This window comes from Theropithecus gelada, chromosome 16, assembly GCF_003255815.1.
Source record: "Theropithecus gelada isolate Dixy chromosome 16, Tgel_1.0, whole genome shotgun sequence".
Classification (NCBI taxonomy): domain Eukaryota; kingdom Metazoa; phylum Chordata; class Mammalia; order Primates; family Cercopithecidae; genus Theropithecus; species Theropithecus gelada.
Genome location: NC_037684.1, coordinates 49155480 through 49176820, shown reverse-complemented (window position 1 = coordinate 49176820; position 21341 = coordinate 49155480). Strand labels below are relative to the sequence as shown.

The 21341-nt window shown below is 58.2% G+C and overlaps 1 protein-coding gene across 2 annotated transcripts; it reads left to right on the top strand.

Moving 5' to 3' along the window:
- The first annotated feature begins 10 nt into the window (after positions 1-10).
- Positions 11-19421, top strand: UNC13D (unc-13 homolog D). Of its 2 annotated transcripts, XM_025361531.1 has the most exons (33): positions 11-510; positions 1215-1250; positions 1469-1576; positions 1662-1721; positions 1812-1878; positions 2121-2301; positions 3741-3785; positions 3912-3980; positions 4171-4240; positions 4416-4520; positions 4635-4727; positions 4803-4906; positions 7522-7639; positions 7745-7869; positions 8014-8104; positions 8187-8243; positions 8334-8431; positions 8537-8588; positions 8666-8796; positions 8914-9034; positions 9380-9523; positions 9719-9817; positions 9904-10110; positions 10292-10360; positions 11366-11445; positions 14667-14772; positions 14846-14917; positions 15364-15447; positions 15543-15663; positions 15875-15998; positions 17373-17569; positions 18571-18700; positions 19205-19421. In XM_025361531.1, exons 1-32 carry the CDS (start codon positions 394-396, stop codon positions 18690-18692), a joined length of 3273 nt encoding a protein of 1090 aa, XP_025217316.1. In that variant the 5' UTR covers positions 11-393; the 3' UTR covers positions 18693-18700; positions 19205-19421. The 2 variants fall into 2 exon arrangements, with proteins under 2 accessions (XP_025217316.1, XP_025217315.1); XM_025361530.1 differs by having other exon boundaries at positions 18571-19421.
- Positions 19422-21341: the final 1920 nt, after the last annotated feature.

Genomic DNA, 21341 nt, shown 5'->3' with positions numbered 1-21341 from the left:
TCAGCTTCCCTCAGGGTCCTGCCCAGCCTGGGCACAGCACATGGATGGGGCAGGAAGCTGCCTACCTGTTCTGGGCCCCCGGCCCCCTGCTGAGAGCGTTGGCCCCTTCCTAGGGCCTCTGTGGGAGGGTGGGGCGGGGCCAGGCCTGCCCACAGGGTCCACCTTCTGCTCCAGCCAGAGGAGGGTCCTGTAGGGATCCCGGCTGGGGAAGGTGCAGGGGGCCTGGGAGACTGCCTCTCTGAAGCGGTGAAACCCTCACCCTTCCGTCCCCACTACCACCGTCCCTACACCCTCCCCTGACAGAGGGTGGCAGCCCCAGGCTCTTTGCATAATCCTGTGGCTTCGCTGTCTTCAGCCAGCACCAACGGACAGGGAAGGGCAGAGAAGGCCACCATGGCGACACTCCTGTCTCATCTGCAGCAGCGCCCTCCCCTCTTGCGCCAGGCCATCAAGATAAGGCGCCGCAGAGTCAGAGATCTACAGGATCCCCTGCCCCAAACGGCCCCGGAGGTAGGAGTGACCTCACTGGGGAGAGAGCTGGCCTTGGGGAGCACTGCGGTCTCGGGTGTGGGTGCCCTGCTGTCTGGCCCCACCTCTCGAAGGCTGGGACTGGGGACCAGGGACCCTCCCCTGTCTACCCCACCCTGGGGAGAGCCTCCTGGGCCAGCAGAGCAGGGGCTGCCAGGTGTACTCTGGGCCACTGTGAGACTCAGGCCCTGCGGTCTGAGCCTCTCTGAACCCCTACCTCTGGTGGGCCTGACTTCCCATCCCCTGCTCCTCCAGCTCCAGAGGAGCCGACTCCGTTAGGTGGGGGTGTCCCTGCTGTGGGGTGAGCTGTTCGGGGAGCAGCAGACCCCTAGGCTGGCGTGGCACCCCCCTCACCTCCGCTGCTGAGCCTCACTTCCGCTGCTGGGTGAGGAGCAGCCGCCGCTGATAAGCAGAGCTGTTTCCTCTGGGGAAGGGAGGGAGGTGGGGTACGGGTGTGGAGGGCTCGCGTTGCTGGGCGCCCATGGACCTCAGCCACGGCGGGCCAGGGGACGGACCTCCAGGAGGCCTGCTGGGGGAACAGGTGCGGGGCATCAGTGGGGCTGGAGGCCAGGGTGCTGGGGCCCCCATACCCTTGGCCTGGTTCAGGCCTTGGAGGAGCTGTTCCTGTCCATCTGAGCCTGCTCTGGGCCTCCCAGGACACTCTGCCTTTCCACCTTGTTCTGCAGATCCAGCCTCCGTCCCACCACTTCTCCCCTGAGCAGGTAAGAGTCAGAGTGTTGGGGTGCAGAGAGGTGGGGAGGGTGGCTGTGCATCCTCCTGCTGGCCGACGCTGATGGCAGCAAGCAACTTGTGGTGGGGAGGGGACTCCTGGGTCTCAACTCCCTCCGCTGCACAAGCCACCCCTTGTCCTGCCCTTAGCGAGCGGTGTTGGTGCCAGGGGTGGCTGGTGGGGTCCCCAAGGTGACCCCGTGTGTCTCAGCGGGCCCTGCTCTACGAGGACGCACTCTACACTGTCCTGCACCGCCTGGGTCAGCCTGAGCCCAACCATGTGACGGAGGCCTCTGAGCTGCTGCGGTACCTGCAGGAGGTGAGCCCAGCCCCCACCCCACCCCCCTTCCTGCAGCTGCCCTGTCTCGTGCCCCCAGCCACCCACCCGCCTGCCTCCCCACCAGGCCTTCCACGTGGAGCCCGAGGAGCACCAGCAGGCGCTGCAGAGGGTCAGGGAGCTCGAGGTAACTTGGGGCCGGGGCCACCCTGTGCAAGGAGGGGCCTGGGAAGCCCAGCTCCCTCAGGGACTCAGGCCATCCCTCCTCTCCCTCCAGAAGCCAATATTTTGTCTGAAGGCAACCGTGAAACAGGCCAAGGGCATTCTGGGCAAAGATGTCAGTGGTGAGCATGGGGCGGGGTCCCCGACGGGCTTCTTCCTGGCTCCTTCCTCTCCCATCACAGCCTGGCCCAGGATTCTTGGTGGGAGCACCCACCTCCCAGAAGCTCTGCAGTGCTGGCCCCCATGCTGCTGGTCCTCTTCTCTCTCCCCAGGAGGAGGCTTAGCCCCGGGCGAGGGTGATGAGGGCCTTTCCCAGGGACCCAGCCGACTCCCTGGCTGCCTCGTCTTCCCCACTCCTCCCCAGGGTTCAGCGACCCCTACTGCCTGCTGGGCATTGAGCAGGGGGTCAGTGTGCCGGGTGGCAGCCCCGGGTCCCGGCATCGGCAGAAGGCTGTGGTGAGGCACACGATCCCCGAGGAGCAGACCCACCGCACGCAGGTCATCACCCAGACACTTAACCCCGTCTGGGACGAGACCTTCATCCTGTACGTGGCCACACTCCAGCCCCCACTCTGTCCAGGTCTCCTCTGGGTAGCAGGGTCTCCCCCAGATAATGAGATGAGTAGGTTGTCCTGGCTCGGGGAGGGGGTTTGGCTCTGGACAAAGACTGGAGAAAAAGTCCATCTCTAGGCACGTTAAATGGACAGTAGATCAGATGGGACAGAACGACATCAATGCCACATGTGCTGATGGGGCAAGGAGGGTTGGGCCTTTGCGAGTGAGTCTGGGGGTGCCTGAAGCCATACCTGAAAGGAGGCAGGGACAGGTGCGGTGGCTCACGCCTGTAATCCCAACACTTTGGGAGGCTGAGGTGGGCAGAGCGCTTGAGGCCAGGAGTTTGAGACCAGCCTGGCCAACATGGCAAGATTTTGTATTTTTTTCTACTAAAAATACAAAAAAGGCCGGGCGCGGTGGCTCACACCTATAATCCCAGCACTTTGGGAGCCGAGGCAGGCAGATCACGAGGTCAGGAGAATGAGACCATCCTGGCTAACACGGTGAAACCCTGTCTCTCCTAAAATACAAAAAATTAGCCGGGCATGGTAGCAGGCACCTGTAGTCCCTGCTACTCGAGAGGCTGAGGCAGGGGAATTGCTTGAACCTGGAAGGCAGAAGTTGCAGTGAGCTGAGATCCAACCTGGTGACAGAGCAAGACTCTGTCTCAAAAAAAAAAAAAAAAATTAGTGGGGTCCAGGCGCAGTGACTCATGCCTGTAATCCCAGCACTTTTGGGAGGCTGAGGCAGGTGGATCACCTGAGGTCAGAAGTTTGAGACCAGCGTGGCCAACACGGTGAAACCCCCTGCTCTCCTAAAAGTACAAAAATTAGCCAGGCGTAGTGGTACATGCCTGTAATCCCAGCTACGTAGGAGGCTGAGGCAGGAGAATCGCTTGAACCAGGGAGGTGGAGGTTGCGGTGAGCCGAGATCGCGCCACTGCACTCCAGCCTCGGTGACAGAGTGAGACTCTGTCTCAAAAAAAAAAAAAAAAAAAAAGGGCATGCTTATAATCCCAGTACTTTGGGAGGCCTAGGCGGGTGGATCATGAGGTCAGAAGCTCAAGACCAGCCTGGCCAACACAGTGAAACCCTGTCTTTACTAAAATTACAAAAATTAGCTGGGCGTGGTGGTGGGCACCTGTAATCCCAGCTACTTGGAAGGCTCAGGCAGGAAAATCATTTGAACCTGGGAGGCGGAGGTTGCGGTGAGCTGAGATCCTGCCACTGCACTCCTCCAGCCTAGGGACAGAACTAGACTCCATCTCAAAAAAAAAAAAAAAAAAAAAAAAGGCAGTGATGCGGGTATGAGGAGAGGAGTTTGGCAGGGATAGGCTACAACTCCATAGCTCTGGGCTCTGATCACTTTCGGCTTCGGCTGGGGGCATCCACCCTCCAGGGCCCTCAAGCACACCCTCTTCTCCATATAGGGAGTTTGAGGACATCACCAATGCAAGCTTTCATCTGGACATGTGGTGAGTGACCGGGCCTGCACCTAGGGATGGGAAGGGAAGGGATCTGGGGTGAGAGAGGCAGAACCTCCTCCTGGAAGAGGTCCTAGGTGCTCTCTCTGCTTCCTTCTCAAACCTCTGTCCTGCCAGGGACCTGGACACTGTGGAGTCTGTCCGACAGAAGCTTGGGGAGCTCACAGATCTGCATGGGCTTCGCAGGTGCGTGTTGCAGGGCTCACAGGGAAGGAGTGGGGGCTCCTTCTGCCCTCCATCCCCCGACATGCACACTGGATGCTGGGGTGCAGGCTCCTTTGGGGTCCAGGTGGCTGTGGCGGGGTGGGGGGTAGATTCCAGCCTGATCCCTTCTGACGCTTGCTGCATCCCCTTCATGGGACCCTGCCTGACGAAGGATCTTTAAGGAGGCCCGGAAGGACAAAGGCCAGGATGACTTTCTGGGGAACGTGGTTCTGAGGCTGCAGGTGAGGAGGAGGAAAGGGGCCCAGGAGTGAGGCAGAGGGAGGGGGTTGGGAGGGGTTCTGGGGAGAGGCTCCATGTCCTCACCAAGCTGAGTCTGGAGTCCACCTCCTGTTGTCTCCACTGCCCCTGCCTCTGTGAGGTTCTGACGCTCACGGGCTGGGCATCCCCGCCTGCCAGGACCTGCACTGCCGAGAGGACCAGTGGTACCCCTTGGAACCCCGCACTGAGACCTACCCAGACCGCGGCCAGTGCCACCTCCAGTTCCAACTCATCCACAAGCGGGTAGGTCGGGTCCTGGGCCAGTGGCTGTGCCCAGCTCCTGCGGTGGTCTGCTGGGTTGGGGGTCTGGCTGCACCCGGTGTGGGGCCCTGTCTGCTCACAGAGGCCTCATTGCAGAGAGCCACCTCGGCCAGCCGCTCGCAGCCCAGCTACACGGTGCACCTCCACCTTCTGCAGCAGCTCGTGTCCCACGAGGTCACCCAGCACCAGGTACTGCCCTCCCAGGGCTGGGCGCAGCCGGGGCTGCCCTTCAGGTCCTGATACTCCTCCACCTGCTCCACTCAGGCGGGCAGCACCTCCTGGGACGGGTCGTTGAGTCCCCAGGCTGCCACCGTCCTCTTTCTGCACGCCACACAGAAGGACCTGTCCGACTTCCACCAGTCCATGGCGTGAGTGCACAGCCCTGGGCAGAACCCCTGAGCCACTAGCCCCCCACGCCCCCTGCCCTCCTCCAAGCTGATAGCCCAAAGTGTAATTCTCAGCGGAGTTCCCTTTGGCCCAAAATATGTGTTTTAAGTTTTGAATCAGTTGCCAACTTTAAAAAGTCTAGAGATTTGGCTGATGTGGTAGCTCATTCCTGTAATCCCAGGACTTTGGGAGGCTGAGGCAGGAGGATCACCTGAGCCCAGGAGTTCAAGGCTGCAGTGAGCTATGATCACACCAACAGTCCTGCCTGGACCACAGAGTGAGATCTCATTTCAAAAACATACTAGAAAAAGCAATCTGGAGATTTCACATACCATCCAGATCTCCAGCTTCTCGTGAAACACAAGTGTTGGAACTTCAGGGCCATCATTTTGCTGCTTTTTTTTCTTTTGAAACAGAGTTTTACCCTTGTTGCCCAGACTGGAGTGCAACGGCGTGATCTTGGCTCACTGCAACCTCCGCCTTCCAGGTTCAAGTGATTCTCCTGCCTCAGCCTCTCGAGTAGCTGGGATTACAGGCGTGCTCCACCACGCACAGCTAACTTTGCATTTTTAGTAGAGACGGAGTTTCTCCATGTTGGTCAGGCTGGTCTTGAACTCTCGACCTCAGGTGATCTGACTGCCTCGGCCTCCCAAAGTGCTGGGATTACAGGCGTGAGCCACTGCGCCCAGCCATTTTGCTGCTTTTTTGAGTGGCCAGAGCAGTGATGTGTCTGCCTCTGCCTGTCACAGCTGCCACTGGGCCCACTTCAGTTGCTTTCGTCTCCTGAGTCCTTCTGGGCATTTGAATTTGGACCCCGTCCCTAACCCCAGCCCCGTTTCCCAATGCCATAGCCTTCAACTCAGCAAAACTATGCACTGATAAGGACAGATCTATGTTGAGGGCCAGTCACGTCAAGTCCTAGGAATGCTGAGGAGGTCACAGGGGGTCACAGTCATTCCAGTGCATGTGAGAAGGGCAGAGATGGGACACAGCCGGCCGGGCGCAGTGGCTCGCACCTGGAATCCCAGCACTTTGGAAGGCTGAGGCGGACAGATCACTTGAAGTCAGGAGTTTGAGACCAGCCTGGCCAGCATGGTGAAACCCTGTCTCTACAAAATATACAAAAATTAGTCAGGCGTGGTGGTGCACGTCTGTAGTCCCAGCTACTCAGGAGGGTGAGGCACAAGAATCACTTGAACCCAGGAGGTGGAGGTTGCAGTGAGCTGAGATCACACCACTGCACTCCAGCCTGGGTGACACAACGAGACTCTGTCTCAAAAAAAAAAAAAGAGATGGGACACAACCAGGTGCTGGCCAGGGGAGGAACAGGAGCAGGATATTGCCTCAGGCCTGGGCTGTGACTTGGAGTCTGAGTGGGAGGCGGAGGGAGCCCAGGGGAGTGCATTTCTGGGTCGGGGTCAGCATGTGTACTGCTAGGACCTCAGGCAGGTGGGTGATCTGTAGACGAGGGTGGAATGGCGGTGAGGCTGGAGACTGGAGCAGGCACCAGATGGGGAGGGGCCTGGTTTGCCTGCAGGGCCCAAGCACAGTAATGCAAGTGGCTGCAGTGTCCAATAGGGACCTCAGCCTGTCCCCAGGCTGCTCCTCTCCCCCATCCTCTGCCTTCCCACTGGACCTCTGTGTGTGACATCCCTCCAAACCGTCTGAAAGGAGGTTCTCGCTGATGCTTGCCACATGTGCACGAAGGCTCAGGTCCTTAGATCCTATTTTTCTTTTTTTTTTTTTTTTAGCTGGAGTTTCCCTCTTGTTGCCCAGGCTGGAGTGCCATGGCACAGTCTCAGCTCACTGCAACTTCTGCCTCCCGGGTTCAAGTGATTCTCCTGTCTCAGCCTCCCAAGTAGCTGGGACTACAGGTGCCCGCCATCACGCCTGGCTAAATTTTGTATTTTTGGTAGAGATGGGGTTTCACCATGTTGGCCAGGCTGGTCTCGAACTCCTGACCTCAGGTGATCCGCCCTCGTTGGCCTCCCAAAGTGTTGCAATTACAGGTGTGAGCCACCGCACCTAGCTGATCCAATTTTTTCAAAAACAGCAAGAAATCCTGAAGTTTTAAAATCACAAATATCTCAATCTGGGCAATTTGAAAAGCATCTATGGAAACAAACAAAAAAATATCCTGGCTGGTCACGGTGGCTCACGCCTGTAATCCCAGCACTTTGGGAGGCCGAGGCGGGTGGATCACTTGAGGTCAGGTGTTCAAGACCAGCCTGGCCAACATGGTGAAACCCCGTCTCTACTAAAAATATAAAATTTAGCTGGGCATGGTGGTACATGCCTGTAGTCCCAGCTACTTGGGAGGCTGAGGCTGGAGAATCGCTTGAAGCCAGGAGGCACGACTTGCAGTGAGCCGAGTTTGTACCACTGCACTCCAGCCTGGGTGACAGAGTGAGACTATATCTGAAAAAAAAAAGTCCTGCATGTCCTATTGAGACACTAGTTTTCAGCCTGTGCTGGTGGATGGTTCTCCACCAGGGGCCCTGGAGGAGGGAGATGATTCCCTCCGCCTGAGGCCAGGTGAAGAGGGGAAGGTGACTCCCTCCTCCCTGCCCAGCTGAGGGCTTCCTGTCCCCTGCAGGCAGTGGCTGGCCTACAGCCGCCTCTACCAGAGCCTGGAGTTCCCCAGCAGCTGCCTCCTGCACCCTATCACCAGCATCGAGTACCAGTGGATCCAGGGTCGGCTCAAGGCAGAACAGGTAGGCATGCAGTGGGCAAGGGGTACTGGGCACACAGGGCTCAGGGAAGGGGCAGGGGAGCAGCAGAGGCTGTCCAGGCTCCTAAAGCATCTCCTGGCTCTGCAGCAGGAGGAGCTGGCCGCCTCATTCAGCTCCCTGCTGGCCTACGGCCTCTCCCTCATTCGGAGGTTCCGCTCTGTCTTCCCCCTCTCTGTCTCGGACTCCCCAGCCCGGCTGCAGTCTCTTCTCAGGTCAGTGACTGCTCTCCCCTTCCTCGGTGGGGTCAGGGATGAGGGAGCAGCTAGGGTGCCTGCAGGAGTGGGAGAAGCCTGTTGGAGGAGTGAGTGCTGTGTGGGGTAACAGGCACTTTGGACACAGCTCTTTTCGTCTTGCAGGGTCCTGGTACAGATGTGCAAGATGAAGGCCTTTGGGGAACTGTGCCCCAACACCGCCCCATTGCCCCAGCTGGTGACTGAGGCCCTGCAGGTATGGTACTCGTGCTGGGGATGGGGGAGACCAGTGTCTGGGCCTGGCAATCCCTCCCTGCTCACTGCCTCTTTGTCGACAGACTGGCACCACTGAATGGTTCCACCTGAAGCAGCAGCACCATCAGCCCATGATGCAGGTGAGGCGCTGGGCAAGGGGGAGTGTTGGGGGGCACAGGGGGTGGTGCCTGCCTCTGGCAGCCCTGCCCAGCCCACCTCTGTCTCTGCAGGGCATCCTGGAGGCAGGCAAGGCCTTGCTGGGCCTGGTACAGGATGTCATCGGCGACCTGCACCAGTGCCAGCGCACGTGGGACAAGATCTTCCACAAGTGAGCAGATAGCCAGGTCGGGAGGTAGTGGGGCATTGGCTCAGAGCCGGAACCACAGGGACCCTGGTGTATGCCACTGGGTGACATCTGCTGCCTTTCCTCCAGTACCCTCAAGATCCACCTCTTCTCCATGGCTTTCCGGGAGCTGCAGTGGCTGGTGAGTCCCTCCCCTGTCTCTAGGGCATGCTCTCTGACAGGGCTGTGGACCCCACCCTCCACACCTTCCCTTTGCAGGTGGCCAAGCGGGTGCAGGACCACACGACGGCTGTGGGTGATGCAGTGTCCCCAGAGATGGGCGAGAGTCTGTTCCAGCTCTACATCAGCCTCAAGGAGCTCTACCAGCTGCGTCCAAGCTCCTCAGAGAGGTGGGCAGCAGGCCAATTGCGGGCGGCCGCAGGGGCACAGGGGAGGGGAGGGTGGACGAGGCCCCAGGGCCCATGGTGGCCCCAGCCTTCCCGACGCTGAGCCCCGGCAATCCCCAGGGATGGAGTCCTGGCCCTGGATAATTTCCACCGCTGGTTCCAGCCGGCCATCCCCTCCTGGCTGCAGAAGACGTACAACGTGGCCCTGGCGCGGGTGCAGCGCGCTGTGCAAATGGATGAGGTGGGGGCGTGGCCAGGGTGGGGGATGGGTCCCCGGTTTGGGGGTGAGGCTTGGGTTCTGCCTGGACCTCCAAAGTGTAGTGAAAGCTGGTAACCCGCTCTGAACGTCCCTTTTGGGTGCACTTGAGGCCAGTTGTGTGCAAAATGCTGCCTCTGGATATCCTTGGGGCTGTGGCTTCACTTAGCCTGAGATCCTGCAGCCTGTGTGTCTGGGCGGAGCAGTGCTTGTCTCATGTGAAACTCCCTGCCCAGCTCTGTGCCTGGTGGTGGTAGCCGCTCTATGGATGAAGGAGGGAGGGGAGGGGGTGGATTTGGCAGTATCCTCAGTCCTCCTTTCTCCCCCCAGCTGGTACCCCTGGGTGAACTGACCAAGCACAGCACATCAGCGGTAGATCTATCCACCTGCTTTGCCCAGATCAGCCACACTGCCCGGCAGCTGGACTGGCCGGACCCAGAGGAGGCCTTCATGATTACTGTCAAGTTTGTGGAGGTGTGGTATCTTCCACGTGTCCTTCCCCCTCTTTCTAGAATACCACCCACCGTTTCTCCCGAGCTCTCACCCAGGCAGTCTCCCAAGGCCTGTGTCCTAAATCCCCCAAGTCGCTGAAATTTCCATGCCCTTCCCACCTGCCCTTCTTGGATGCCCCACCCATGAATCCATTCCCTCTGTCCAACCCCACCCTAGGACACCTGTCGCCTGGCCCTGGTGTACTGCAGTCTTATAAAGGCCCGGGCCCGCGAGCTCTCTTCAGGTCAGAAGGACCAAGGCCAGGCAGCCAACATGGTAAGGCCAGAGCTGGGGCTAGGAGTCTGGCTGGGTGTGGGGACCAGCCCGGACGCAGTTCAGGAAGCTCTGCATCTCTGTCCCAGCTGTGTGTGGTGGTGAATGACATGGAGCAGCTGCGGCTGGTGATCGGCAAGTTGCCCACCCAGCTGGCATGGGAGGCCCTGGAGCAGCGGGTAGGGGCCGTGCTGGAGCAGGGGCAGCTGCAGAACACGCTGCATGCCCAGCTGCAGAGCGCGCTGGCCGGGCTGGGCCATGAGATCCGCACTGGCGTCCGAACCCTGGCCGAGCAGGTACCTTGTCCGACCGCACAGTCACCCCATCCCCTCCCGTCCTCAGCCTGCCTGGTTCCAGCAGGACCTGGGCCCGTGTCCAGCCCTGACCCCTTCCTGCGTCTAAACTCAGGCACTAAGGAACTCTCCCATCCCCAGCTCATGCCCTGACCTCCCTCCTTCTTCTGTTTTGTGTCTCCAGTTGGAGGTGGGCATCGCCAAGCACATCCAGAAACTGGTGGGCGTCAGGGAGTCCGTCCTGCCTGAGGATGTAAGTGGCCCTTCTGCCTGCTGGCCTTCACCGCCCTGCCAGCTCTGTAGATCTGGGGTCACTGAAGGCCTTGGTGTCAAAGATAAGTCCCCCAGACCAGGCAAGGCATGTTCTCTCCCTGGGCCTCAGTTTCCTCCTGGGATGCTCACAGGAATGGGTTGGGTCACTCCACCGGCTGTCCCAGCACTGACAGTCAATGAGGGGACTGCAGCTGGGGAGGGCTTAGGCTTTGCAGCCCAACAGGCCAGGGTGCACATCCTTCTCAGCTGCCTGCTAGCTTTGCTGTCCTGCTCACACAAGCCAGCTGGCCTGTAAGTGGGGGCATATCATGACGCACACCTTCGACTGCTGGGTAGAAGGATATTCATTCATTCATCAACTATTTATCAGGTGTCCACTTTGTCCTATGCATTGATTTAAGCACTGGGGATAGGTCAGTGAACAATATGACAAAATACCTGCTTTCCTGGAGCTGACATTCTAGTAGTGGAGGTGAGAGAAGAGCTATCCATAACTACAGTGATCATTATAGCTATTAACTCTATGCACAGACGTGTATGCGCATGCACACATGCAGCGTGCTAGATAATGATAAATGCTACAGAGAAAAGACAGAGAAGGGGGTGGGAAGTGTCAGAGGGTTGTATTTTTAGATGGTGACCAGGGAAGGCCGTGACAACTGAGTGAAGACCTACGGGAAGCAAGGGGAGGAGCCATGAGAAGTTCTAGGGGAAGAGCATTTCAGGCAGGCAGAACGGCAAGGGCAGAGACCCTGAGGCAGGACCATGCCTGGAAGGTTCCAGGGCTGTAGAGGAGGCCAGTGTGGCTGGGACAGGCTAAGCAACGGAGAGGGGAAGGCAGAGAGGTGGGCAGTCCGGCCTCTTACAGACATTACAAACTGCTCTCACAGAAAGGCCCTGTTTCCTCCCCCCAGGTCAGGGGAAGGGGATGGGGGTGGGGCCAACATGAGCTGGAGCCACACCTGCTCGCCTTCTCCCTCCCCAGGCCATTCTGCCCCTGATGAAGTTCCTGGAGGTGGAGCTTTGCTACATGAACACCAACTTGGTACAGGAGAACTTCAGCAGGTCTGTAGCAGCCCCTGCCCTGGGCGTGCTCACCACCTCCCCCTCTCCTCCCACGGCCCCTCCTTCCTGGGCCCCAGCATCCGTTCTGAGGGGTGTAGCAGCCCCTGCCCTGGGCGTGCTCACCACCTCCCCCTCTCCTCCCACGGCCCCTCCTTCCTGGGCCTCAGCATCCGTTCTGAGGGGTGGAGGTGAATCCCTTTGGTGACCTCCCTTACAGGGTGGTCAGGCTCTGCTAATGCTCACTGCAGGGACAGGGAGCTTGCCACTTTGCAGGCCTCCCCATTTCCTGCTGCCTAACTCTGAGTGCTTTGAGTTCTTCCTTAGGCTGAGCCAAAATCTGCCTGTCCTTTCTCCTTTAGTCCCAGGCCTGTCTTCAGGGCCTCCCTGACTGCTCCTCTGCCCCCATTAGGTTACAGGTGGTCCCCGCCCATGGTGCAGGGAGAACTTCTAGTTAGGGGGTCTTATAGCAGGGACCCAGGATGCCAGGCAGCAGGCGGTGGAGTCCAGCACGTGGGCTCTGGACCACCTGGGTTCAGACTCCAGCTTCATCACTGCTTAGCAGCCTTGGGCAAGTTCCTGGTGCAGATGAGAATAGTTCTGGCTTCTGCTGAGGATTAAATGGGTCATGTGAGGTGCTGAGCGTGGTGTCAGTACAAAGGAAGTGGTCAGTGATTATTAGCTGTAGTGACGATGACAATGACAGTGCCCACCTCCCTGTGGAATCTGGGCGCTGAAGAGGCCGCCTGCCCTCCTAGAGTTCTGTTCCACCCCCACAGGTATAGTCAGGGCCCCTTGGAGCCCAGCCGTTTTTATTTCTTAAATCATGTATATATGTTTTTTATTTTTTTGAGATGGAGTCTTGCTCTGTCGCCAGGCTGGAGTGCAGTGGCGCCATCTCAGCTCACTGCAACCTCCGCCACCGGGTTCAAGTGATTCCCTGCCTCAGCCTCCCAAGTAGCTGGGACTACAGGCTTGTGCCACCACGCCCAGCTAATTTTGTATTTTTAGTAGTGACGGGGTTTCTCCATGTTGGTCAGGCTGGTCTCGAACTCCTGACTTCATGATCCACCCGCCTTGGCCTCCCAAAGTGCTGGGATTACAGGCGTGAGCCACCACTCCCAGACTGTTTTTAACATTTTATTTATTTTTTTCACCTTTAAGCTCTGTTGGACTTGATCTTAGACCGTATTTTTCACATAAACCAGAGTTAAACATCCACCAAGAGGGAAGTTTTGCTCAGTGCTATCTCAGGAGCCTTTAGAACACCACCAGGCATGGTGGCTCATGCCTGTAATCCCAGCACTTTGGGAAGCCAAGGTGAGCGGATCACTTGAGCCCAGGGTTTCAAGACCAGCGTGGGCAACATGGCAAAACCCGGTCTCTACAAAATTATACCTCTCTCTCTCTCTATATATATATATATATATATATTTATATTTATATTTATTTGTGTGTATTACACAAAAATTAGCCAGGCATGGTGGAGTCTACCTGTAGTCCCAGCTACCTGCAAGGCTGAGTTGGGAGGATCCCTTGAACGCAGAAGATGGAGAGGATCCCTTGAACACAGAAGGTGGAAGCTGCAGTGAGCCGTGATGGCACTGCTGCACTCAGCCTGGGTGACAGAGTGACACCCTATCTGAAAAAAACTTTGGAAAGAACAGTGCCGGGTACATAATGGGCACTTAAATGTGTTGCACAAATTAATTAACTACTTTTTTGGCGGGGGGACGGAGTCTCTCGTTCCTGACCTCAGGTGATCACCCCACCTTGGGCTTCCCAAAGTGCTGGGATTATAGGCGTGAGCCACTGCGCCTGGCCATGCTTTTTTTTTTCTTTTTTTTTGAGATGGAGTTTCGCTCTTGCTGCCCAGACTAGAGTGCAACGGCATGCATGATCTGGGCTCACCGCAACCTGCACCTCCCAGTTCAAGTGATTCTCCTGCCTCAGCCTCCTGAGTAGCTGGGACTACAGGCATGCGCCACCATGCCAGGCTAATTTTGTATTTTTAGTAGAGATGGGGTTTCTCCATGTTGGTCAGGCTGGTCTCCAACTCCCGACCTCAGTGATCCGCCCGCCTCAGCCTCCCAAAGTGCTTGGATTACAGGCATGAGCCACTGTGCCCAGCCAATTTTTGTTTGTTTGTTTGTTTGTTTGTTTTGTTTTTTTGAGATGGAGTCTTACTCTGTTGCCCAGGCTGGAATGCAGTGGCGTGATCTCAGCTCGCTGCAAGCTCCACCTCCTGGGTTCACGCCATTCTCCTGCCTCAGCCTCCCCAGTAGCTGGGACTACAGGCACATGCTGCCACGCCCAGCTAATTTTTGTATTTTTAGTAGAGACAGGGTTTCACCATGTTAGCCAGGATGATCTCGATCTCCTGACCTTGTGATCCGCCTGCCTCAGCCTCCCAAAGTGCTGGGATTACAGGCATGAGCCACTGCGCCTGGCCTGCTATTTTTTTTTGAGACAGCATCTCATTCTTGTGACTCAGGCTGGAGTGCAGTGGCGTGATCACGGCTCACTGCAGCCTCATCTTCGTGGGCTCAAGCGATCCCTCCCACCTCAGGCTGCTGAGTAGCTGGGGCTACAGGTGCATGCCATTATGCCTGGCTAATTTTTTTATTTTTATTTTTTGAGCTGGAGTCTTGCTCTGTTGCCAGGCCGGAGTGCAGTGGTGCAATCTTGGCTCACTACAACCTCCGCCTCCCGGGTTCAAGCGATTCTCCTGCCTCAGCCTCCCAAGTAGCTGGGACTACAGGCACGCGCCACCACGCCCAGCTAATTTTTGTATTTTTAGTAGAGACGGGGTTTCGCTGTGTTGGCCAGCATGGTCTCAATCTCTTGATCTCCTGATCTATCTGCCTCGACCTCCCAAAGTGCTGGGATTACAGGCATGAGCTACCGCGCCTGGCCTGCTACTGTCTTAAATCAAGTTCTGTCACTGGGGGCCTGGCCTCCTCCCTGTCTCCAGCCTTGTTTGTGGGTTCCATTAGCCTGCTGTGGAGGGTTCTTCACTGAGGTTGAGAGGTGTGTTGGATAGGACTGACCCCACCTGCCCCTTGCTGGTCCTGTACCCGCCCTCTCCCCAGCCTCACCTGGGGTGGGAGGAGCTGGGGTGTGGCTGGGTCCCTGAGGCCTCCCCTTTCTCAAGAGCGTCTTTGCTTCCTCCTCCATCACTGCCCTGCTGTGCTGTGTCCACATCTCTCCGGCCCCCGCCCCAGCCTCCTGACCCTGCTCTGGACCCACACGCTCACAGTGCTGGTAGAGGCGGCCGCCTCCCAACGCAGCTCGTCCCTGGCTTCCAACAGGCTGAAGATTGCCCTGCAGGTAACAGAACCGGTCACAGCAATGATAACCCTGGTGGGAGGGTGCCTGGGGTCAACTCTGATATCTCCCTCAGAACTTGGAGATCTGCTTCCACGCTGAGGGCTGTGGCCTGCCGCCCGAGGCTCTGCACACTGCCACCTTCCAGGTAGGGGCTTTGGGTGAGCTTCCCCGCAGGAGGTCCAGGGAGCCTGCCTTTTGGCACTCACCTATGTCCAGGGCCAGCTACATAATTTATGGGGCCCAGTACAAAATGAAAAGCTGGGCCCCTTATTCAAAAGTTATTCAAAAGTTATTCAAATTTTAAAACGGTGACAACAGAACCTGAAACCAAGCCTGGGTCCTCCTAAGCACAGGGCCCTGTGTGCCTGCACGGAGGCGGTGGGGTCAGGGACCACACCCGTGAAGCCAGCCCTGTCTGTGCCTCGCCTGCTGTCTGCCTGGCCTGAGGGTGGCTCCTGCCTGTGGCCCCATGACCCAATACTTTCCATTTCAAATGGGCATCCTACCCTTGACCGCGAGCTCCTGGAGGGCGGGCCCTGGCTGTGGTTGGGCGTGCGGTCCATTTGGATTCTCAGCTGTATGTGTTCCCAGGCTCTGCAGAGGGACCTGGAGCTGCAGGCGGCCTCCAGCCGGGAGCTCATCCGGAAGTACTTCTGCAGCCGCATCCAGCAGCAGGTGAGGTCCCTCCCTTGTGCTGTGCCCTCTGCAGCCTCTGGAGCACCTCGCTTCCACTGTGTCCCTGCTGACCCTGCCCCTGCTCCCCACCCCAGGCAGAAACCACCTCTGAGGAGCTGGGGGCTGTGACAGTCAAGGCCTGCTACCGCGCCTCTGAGCAGAAGCTGCGTGTGGAGCTGCTCAGCGCCTCCAGCCTGCTTCCCCTGGACTCCAACGGTGAGTGGAGGCTGCCCTTTGGCCACTCCCCGTGGTCCCGTCCTGGCCCTCCTGTCTCAGCAACCCTTGGGGCTCTGCTCACCCTGCAGGAGCTCTGGGTGCATTTCCTCCAGTTACCAGGAGGGGTCAGTGCTGCTGAGCAGAGCATAGCTGTAGGGGTGGGGTACCTGGGAGACCCTCAACTAATGCACACGCCCCCGCCACTTGCCAGGCTCCAGCGACCCCTTTGTCCAGCTGACCTTGGAGCCCAGGCATGAGTTCCCTGAGCTGGCTGCCCGGGAGACCCAGAAGCACAAGAAGGACCTTCACCCACTGTTTGATGAGACCTTTGAATTGTGAGTGGGTCCCGTTCTTCTCCCAGTCCCCTGCCTCATTTCCCCCAGGTAGGCTCCCTCAGGCCTGCTCCTCCTGGCTGGGGCCAAGGGGCTCCCCTGAGATGGCCACATTTGGGCCCAAGGGATGGGGCACCTGGGACAAGAGTGCAGCTGGACGTGGTGGCTCACACTTGTAATGCCAGCACTTTGGGAGGCCGAGGCAGGCAGATCACTTGAGGTCAGAAGTTCAAGACCAGCCTGGCCAACATGGTGAAACCCCGTCTCTACTAAAAATACAAAATTAGCCAGGTGTGATGGTGGGCACCTGTAATCTGAGCTACTCAGGAAGCTGAGACAGGAGAATTGCTTAACCCAGGAGGCAGAGGCTGCTGAGATGGTACAACTGCACTCTAGCCTGGGCAACAGAGTGAGACTCTATCTCCAAAAAAAAAAAAGGAGGGCCGGGTATGGTGGCTCACGCCTATAATCCCAGCACTTTGGGAGGCTGAGGCGGGTAGATCACAAGGTCAGGAGATCGAGACCATCCTGGCTAACACGGTGAAACCCTGTCTCGGCCGGGCGCGGTGGCTCAAGCCTGTAATCCCAGCACTTTGGGAGGCCGAGATGGGCGGATCACGAGGTCAGGAGATCGAGACCATCCTGGCGAACACCGTGAAACCCCATCTCTACTAAAAAATACAAAAAACTAGCCGGGCGAGGTGGCGGGCGCCTGTAGTCCCAGCTACTCAGGAGGCTGAGGCAGGAGAATGGCGTGAACCCGGGAGGCGGAGCTTGCAGTGAGCTGAGATCCGGCCACTGCACTCCAGCCCGGGCTACAGAGCGAGACTCCGTCTCAAAAAAAAAAAAAAAAAAAAAAAAAGAAACCCTGTCTCTACTAAAAATACAAAAAATTAGCTGGGTGTGGTGGGATGCGCCTGCAGTCTCAGCTACTCAGGAGGCTGAGGCAGGAGAACTGCTTGAACCTGGGAGGCGGAGGTTGTGGTGAGTTGAGATCACGCCACTGCACTCCAGCCTGGGTGACAGAGCAAGACTCCATCTCCAAAAAAAAAAAAAAGCTTGCTTCCCCTGGGGGGAGGGGTGGACTCCCACATGTTGAACTTAGGGACTTCCAGGGAAGGGTCCTGTCTCTGAGGTTCTCAGTAACCTGCTCCCAGTTCCTCAGGACAGGTGAGCGGGGAACACAGGACCCCTGGTTTAAAGCATCAGCTCACGGTCAGAGCAGGCATTGCACACATGGCCAAGAGGTACCAGGCTGAGAGCTGGCTCTGCAATCCTAACCCTGGCTGGTTCCCAATACCAAGCAGGTGAACCCATGTGTCGGTGCTGGGGGTGGCCGTGCTGGGGCTGGCAGCAGAGCCCTGACTCTCCCCACAGCCTGGTGCCTGCCGAGCCGTGCCGCAAGGCTGGGGCATGCCTCCTGCTCACCGTGCTGGACTACGACACGCTGGGGGCCGACGACCTGGAAGGCGAGGCCTTCCTGCCGCTGTGTGAGGTGCCCGGGCTGAGTGGCTCTGAGGAGCCTGGTGAGGTGCCTCAGACCCGCCTGCCCCTCACATACCCTGCACCCAACGGTAGGCCTGAGCCCAGGGCAGGGTGGTACAGGGACGGGAGCCTGTAAAGCTCAGGCAGGGGCCCCAGAGAGGTGACACCAGGGTCAGAGAACAGCTTCCCTGGAGGTGGGAGCCAGTGGGACAACCATGGCCCATCTCTCGGTCTAATCAACAGACCAGTGAACTTTCAGCTAAGTGTAACGTGACTCTTCCTGCATGGGGGAGTCACCAAGAAGTTTAACTGGGGAGAAGGGTCTGGATCTCACTCAGCGGGGCCACATCCCTGCAGAGCATTTCTGATTCCAGCAACGGTCTGGTGCTTGTGCACTTAAGAGCAAGTGCTAAGCACTTTACGCATGCCAGCCAACGAAGCAGATATTAGCACTCTTTTACAGATCAGTAAACTGAGGCATGAAGAGGTTAACTTGCTAGCTTTAGGTTCTCATATAAAAAGGTAATAATAGCAAGCCGGGCGTGGTGGCTCAAGCCTGTAATCCCAGCACTTTGGGAGGCCGAGACGGGCGGATCATGAGATCAGGAGATCAAGACCATCCTGGCTAACACGGTGAAACTCCGTCTCTACTAAAAAAATACAAAACACTAGCCGGGCGAGGTGGCGGGTGCCTGTAGTCCCAGCTACTCGGGAGGCTGAGGCAGGAGAATGGCGTGAACCTGGGAGGCGGAGCTTGCAGTGAGCTGAGATCCAGCCACTGCACTCCAGCCTGGGCGACAAAGTGAGACTCTGTCTCAAAAAAAAAAAAAAAAAAAAAGGTAATAGCCAAACCTTAGGCACATCTCAGCCCCTGGCTGCAGTCGGGTCAGTGTCCCAGCAGCACTCTGTCTGTTACACGACCGGATGCATCTGTCAGACCACCTCCTGAGCTGGGCTGGCGAGGGTCTGTCACTGGTTTCCTTCCAGGTTGTTGGGATGGGGCAGTGTTGTGCCCCCCCCGACTCTTCCCTGCCACCACCAGGCACTGCCTCTCCCCCAGCATCTGACCCCCAAACCCCTCTCTCCGCAGGGGACCCAATCCTGCAGCTGCTGGAGGGCCGGAAGGGTGACCGAGAGGCCCAGGTCTTTGTGAGGCTGCGGCGGCACCGGGCCAAGCAGGCCTCCCAACATGCCTTGCGGCCTGCACCGTAGCCGTGGAGGTTTGCGGTGGGGCTGGGTCCCTGGTGGGGACCTGCAAGGGCTTTCCTGTAGGGTCTGGGGCTTCCCCCGTCACAGCATGGCCTTCCAGCTTGGCCTGACACCTGGGGAGCCCCAGCATGCGGAGCGTCCAGAGTGCAGACTCCCCTGCCTTCCACGGTGATGGGGGCTCAGCAGCGATCTCTCTACTCCCACCCGCCTGCCTCCAGCCCTGGCTGCAATGTCTCCACCACACCCCAGCCCCAGGGGGAGCAAACCCTGCCCCTGCCCCCCTTTCGGAAAAGCTGCTCTGGAGGGCAGGGGATTGGGCCATCTGTCTCCTGGCCCATCTGCCTCCTAGCCTTCCTGTTCCAGCCACTGGGGTGGGGGCCAGGTTCACTGGAACCAGGGCTACAGGTGCAGAGTCTCCTGGGGAAGGGAGGAGGACCCTGCCAAAGATGAGGCTCCAGCTGCCCTGAGAGGAGGGTGGTGGCCATTACTAGAGGGAGCCTGGGTCCTCTCCCCAGGGGCTGCCAGCATCCAGGCCAGGAGGCCTGGAGCCAAGAACCTTCTGGCTCTGAGGGAGCAAGAGCTGGCAGGCGGCAGGGCTGGCACGGACAGACGGAAGCAGAAAGGACAGTTTGGCCGCTGTGTCTGCTACGCATGCCTCCTCCCCAGAAAGCACCTGCCACCTAGAAACTTTCTTAGCAAAAAAAATAAAATCAATCCTTTGTCCTCTTAAAATATACCTTTGGGCTACAGTGGGGCCCGGAATGCGAGTCAGGCCAGGTAGCTTCCTCCCCAGCCCTCAGGGGACCTTGAGCTACCCCTACCTTGGAGCAGCTACAAAGCAGGGGGGTGGGTGTGGGAATAACTGAGGCAGAGGCAGGGTTAGGGTGATTTTTGGCTGTGGGCTTTGAACACATCACTTCACCAGGCATACCAGTTCCTGTGGCAACACCCAGGACAGGGACCCATTCCTCAGGGGAGCACAGTGAGCAGGGGCCTCCCGAGGGTGCAGATTGAGGCTGAGGGGCTGCTCTTGAGACAGCAGGGCATAGTGGAGCTGGGTCCCTACCCTGCCTGGGGGGTCAGAACCTAAGGGCTGGTCACCACGTCATCGTAGCTGTGTGACCCTGGTTCCACGTGGGAACCTCTGAGTCTGCACAAGATGAGGACAGGAGACGAGGTTCGTTCAGATGACGTCCAAGGCCCCTGAGACCATGCAAAGAGGATCCCACCAGGGTGTCTTCTCACCCCACCGCACAGCCTAGTTGAGGAGGTGGGAGGGAGCACATGCCTCTTAAGCCTCAGCCCCTCCTCCCTCAGGGGCAAGGTGGGGTGAAGAAGGCAGAAGGCAGGACTTCCTCTGGGCATGTGCCACCACGCCTGGTTAATTTTTGTATTTTTTTGTTTTAGTAGAGATGGGGTTTCACCATGTTGGCCAGGCCTCAAGTGATCTGCCCACCTCGGCCTGTTTTTGTTTTTGAGATGGGGTCTCACTCTGTCACCCAAGCTGGAGGCAGCTGTGCAATCACAGCTCACTGCAGCCTGGACCTCCTGGGCTCAGGTGATCCTCCCACCTCAGCCTCCCTAGTAGCTGGGACCACAGGCATGCGCCACCATGCCCAGTTAAGACACTGTTCCTCTGAGAAACAATTAGGGGCCCTATTGCCAGTCACCGCTAACCATACAGCCCTAGAGTCCTAGGGCCTGGGAGGCCTCTGCGTCCAAGGCTAAGTGTCCCTAGGTCATCAACCCCTAGGCCTAGGTCGGAAAGCACTTGAACTGTTTTGGGGCCCAGTGGGTTCAGGAAGCTTCCAGGCCTCTCCAGCTGCCTTACCACACCTCACGGGTGTGGGCACCAACTGTTTCCATGGGTGAGGCAGAGCTCCTGGCCCACCTCATAGTTCAGAGGCCCTCTTTTGGGACCCACTCCCCCTCACCCCCAGGTAAACAAGCTACCACTGCAAGTTCATATTTTATTTCCAATAGGTTTGGAGCTTTGTTGATTTTTGCATTTTTGTAAAAAAGGAAAAAGTTTTCACTTAACTCATTGAAAGCCCTTTCGTGCTGAGCCCAAGGGGGAGCCTGGGCCAGGACCAGACCCTCTCAGCTCCTACCCCAGACACCCGGTGCTGGGGTACAGCTGCTCCCTCCGCCCGCTCTGCCCTCCCGCCCCTGCTGCATCTCTCTCTGTACAGAACAATTTTTAAAATGGAAGCTAAGACACGATATACACTGGACAGGCACACACACACGCACACAGGCGTCCGCCCAGAACAGGGCGGGACACCAGCTGCACTCAGAGAGCACCAAGGAATGCATACGGAGCCCCTCCGGCTAGGAGGGCAGGGCCTGGGCCCCCTTGGTCCTCAGTCTGCACTCCTCCCCGCCAATTGCCCTGCTAGCTGCCAGAGAGGGGAGGGGGCAGGGAAAGCTGGGGGCAGCTGGTAGTGGCCGGGGGGGGGGTGGGGAGGTCATAGAATGAGTGCCAGCCTGGTAGGTGGCCCTGGGGCCAGGAGGCTCTTGTGGGGAGTCCAGGGGGAGAGGACTGAGGGTGGACCCTCAGGAACCTGAGGGCTGGAACTCCTGGGCCTTGCCCCTTGAGGAGCTTCAAGGGCCCAGGTGTTGGGAGTAGGGCTGGCCCTGCAGCACTGGCCT

What these genes read in the sequence shown, in the direction of transcription:
- UNC13D (XM_025361531.1), top strand. Translation starts at nt 394, where the DNA reads ATGGCGACACTCCTGTCTCATCTGCAGCAGCGCCCTCCCCTCTTGCGC. An exon ending in TGCTGCGGTACCTGCAGGAG is followed by an intron (nt 1,577 to 1,661) that starts GTGAGCCCAGCC and finishes CCTCCCCACCAG; the next exon opens with GCCTTCCACGTGGAGCCCGA. An exon ending in TCTGGGCAAAGATGTCAGTG is followed by an intron (nt 1,879 to 2,120) that starts GTGAGCATGGGG and finishes ACTCCTCCCCAG; the next exon opens with GGTTCAGCGACCCCTACTGC.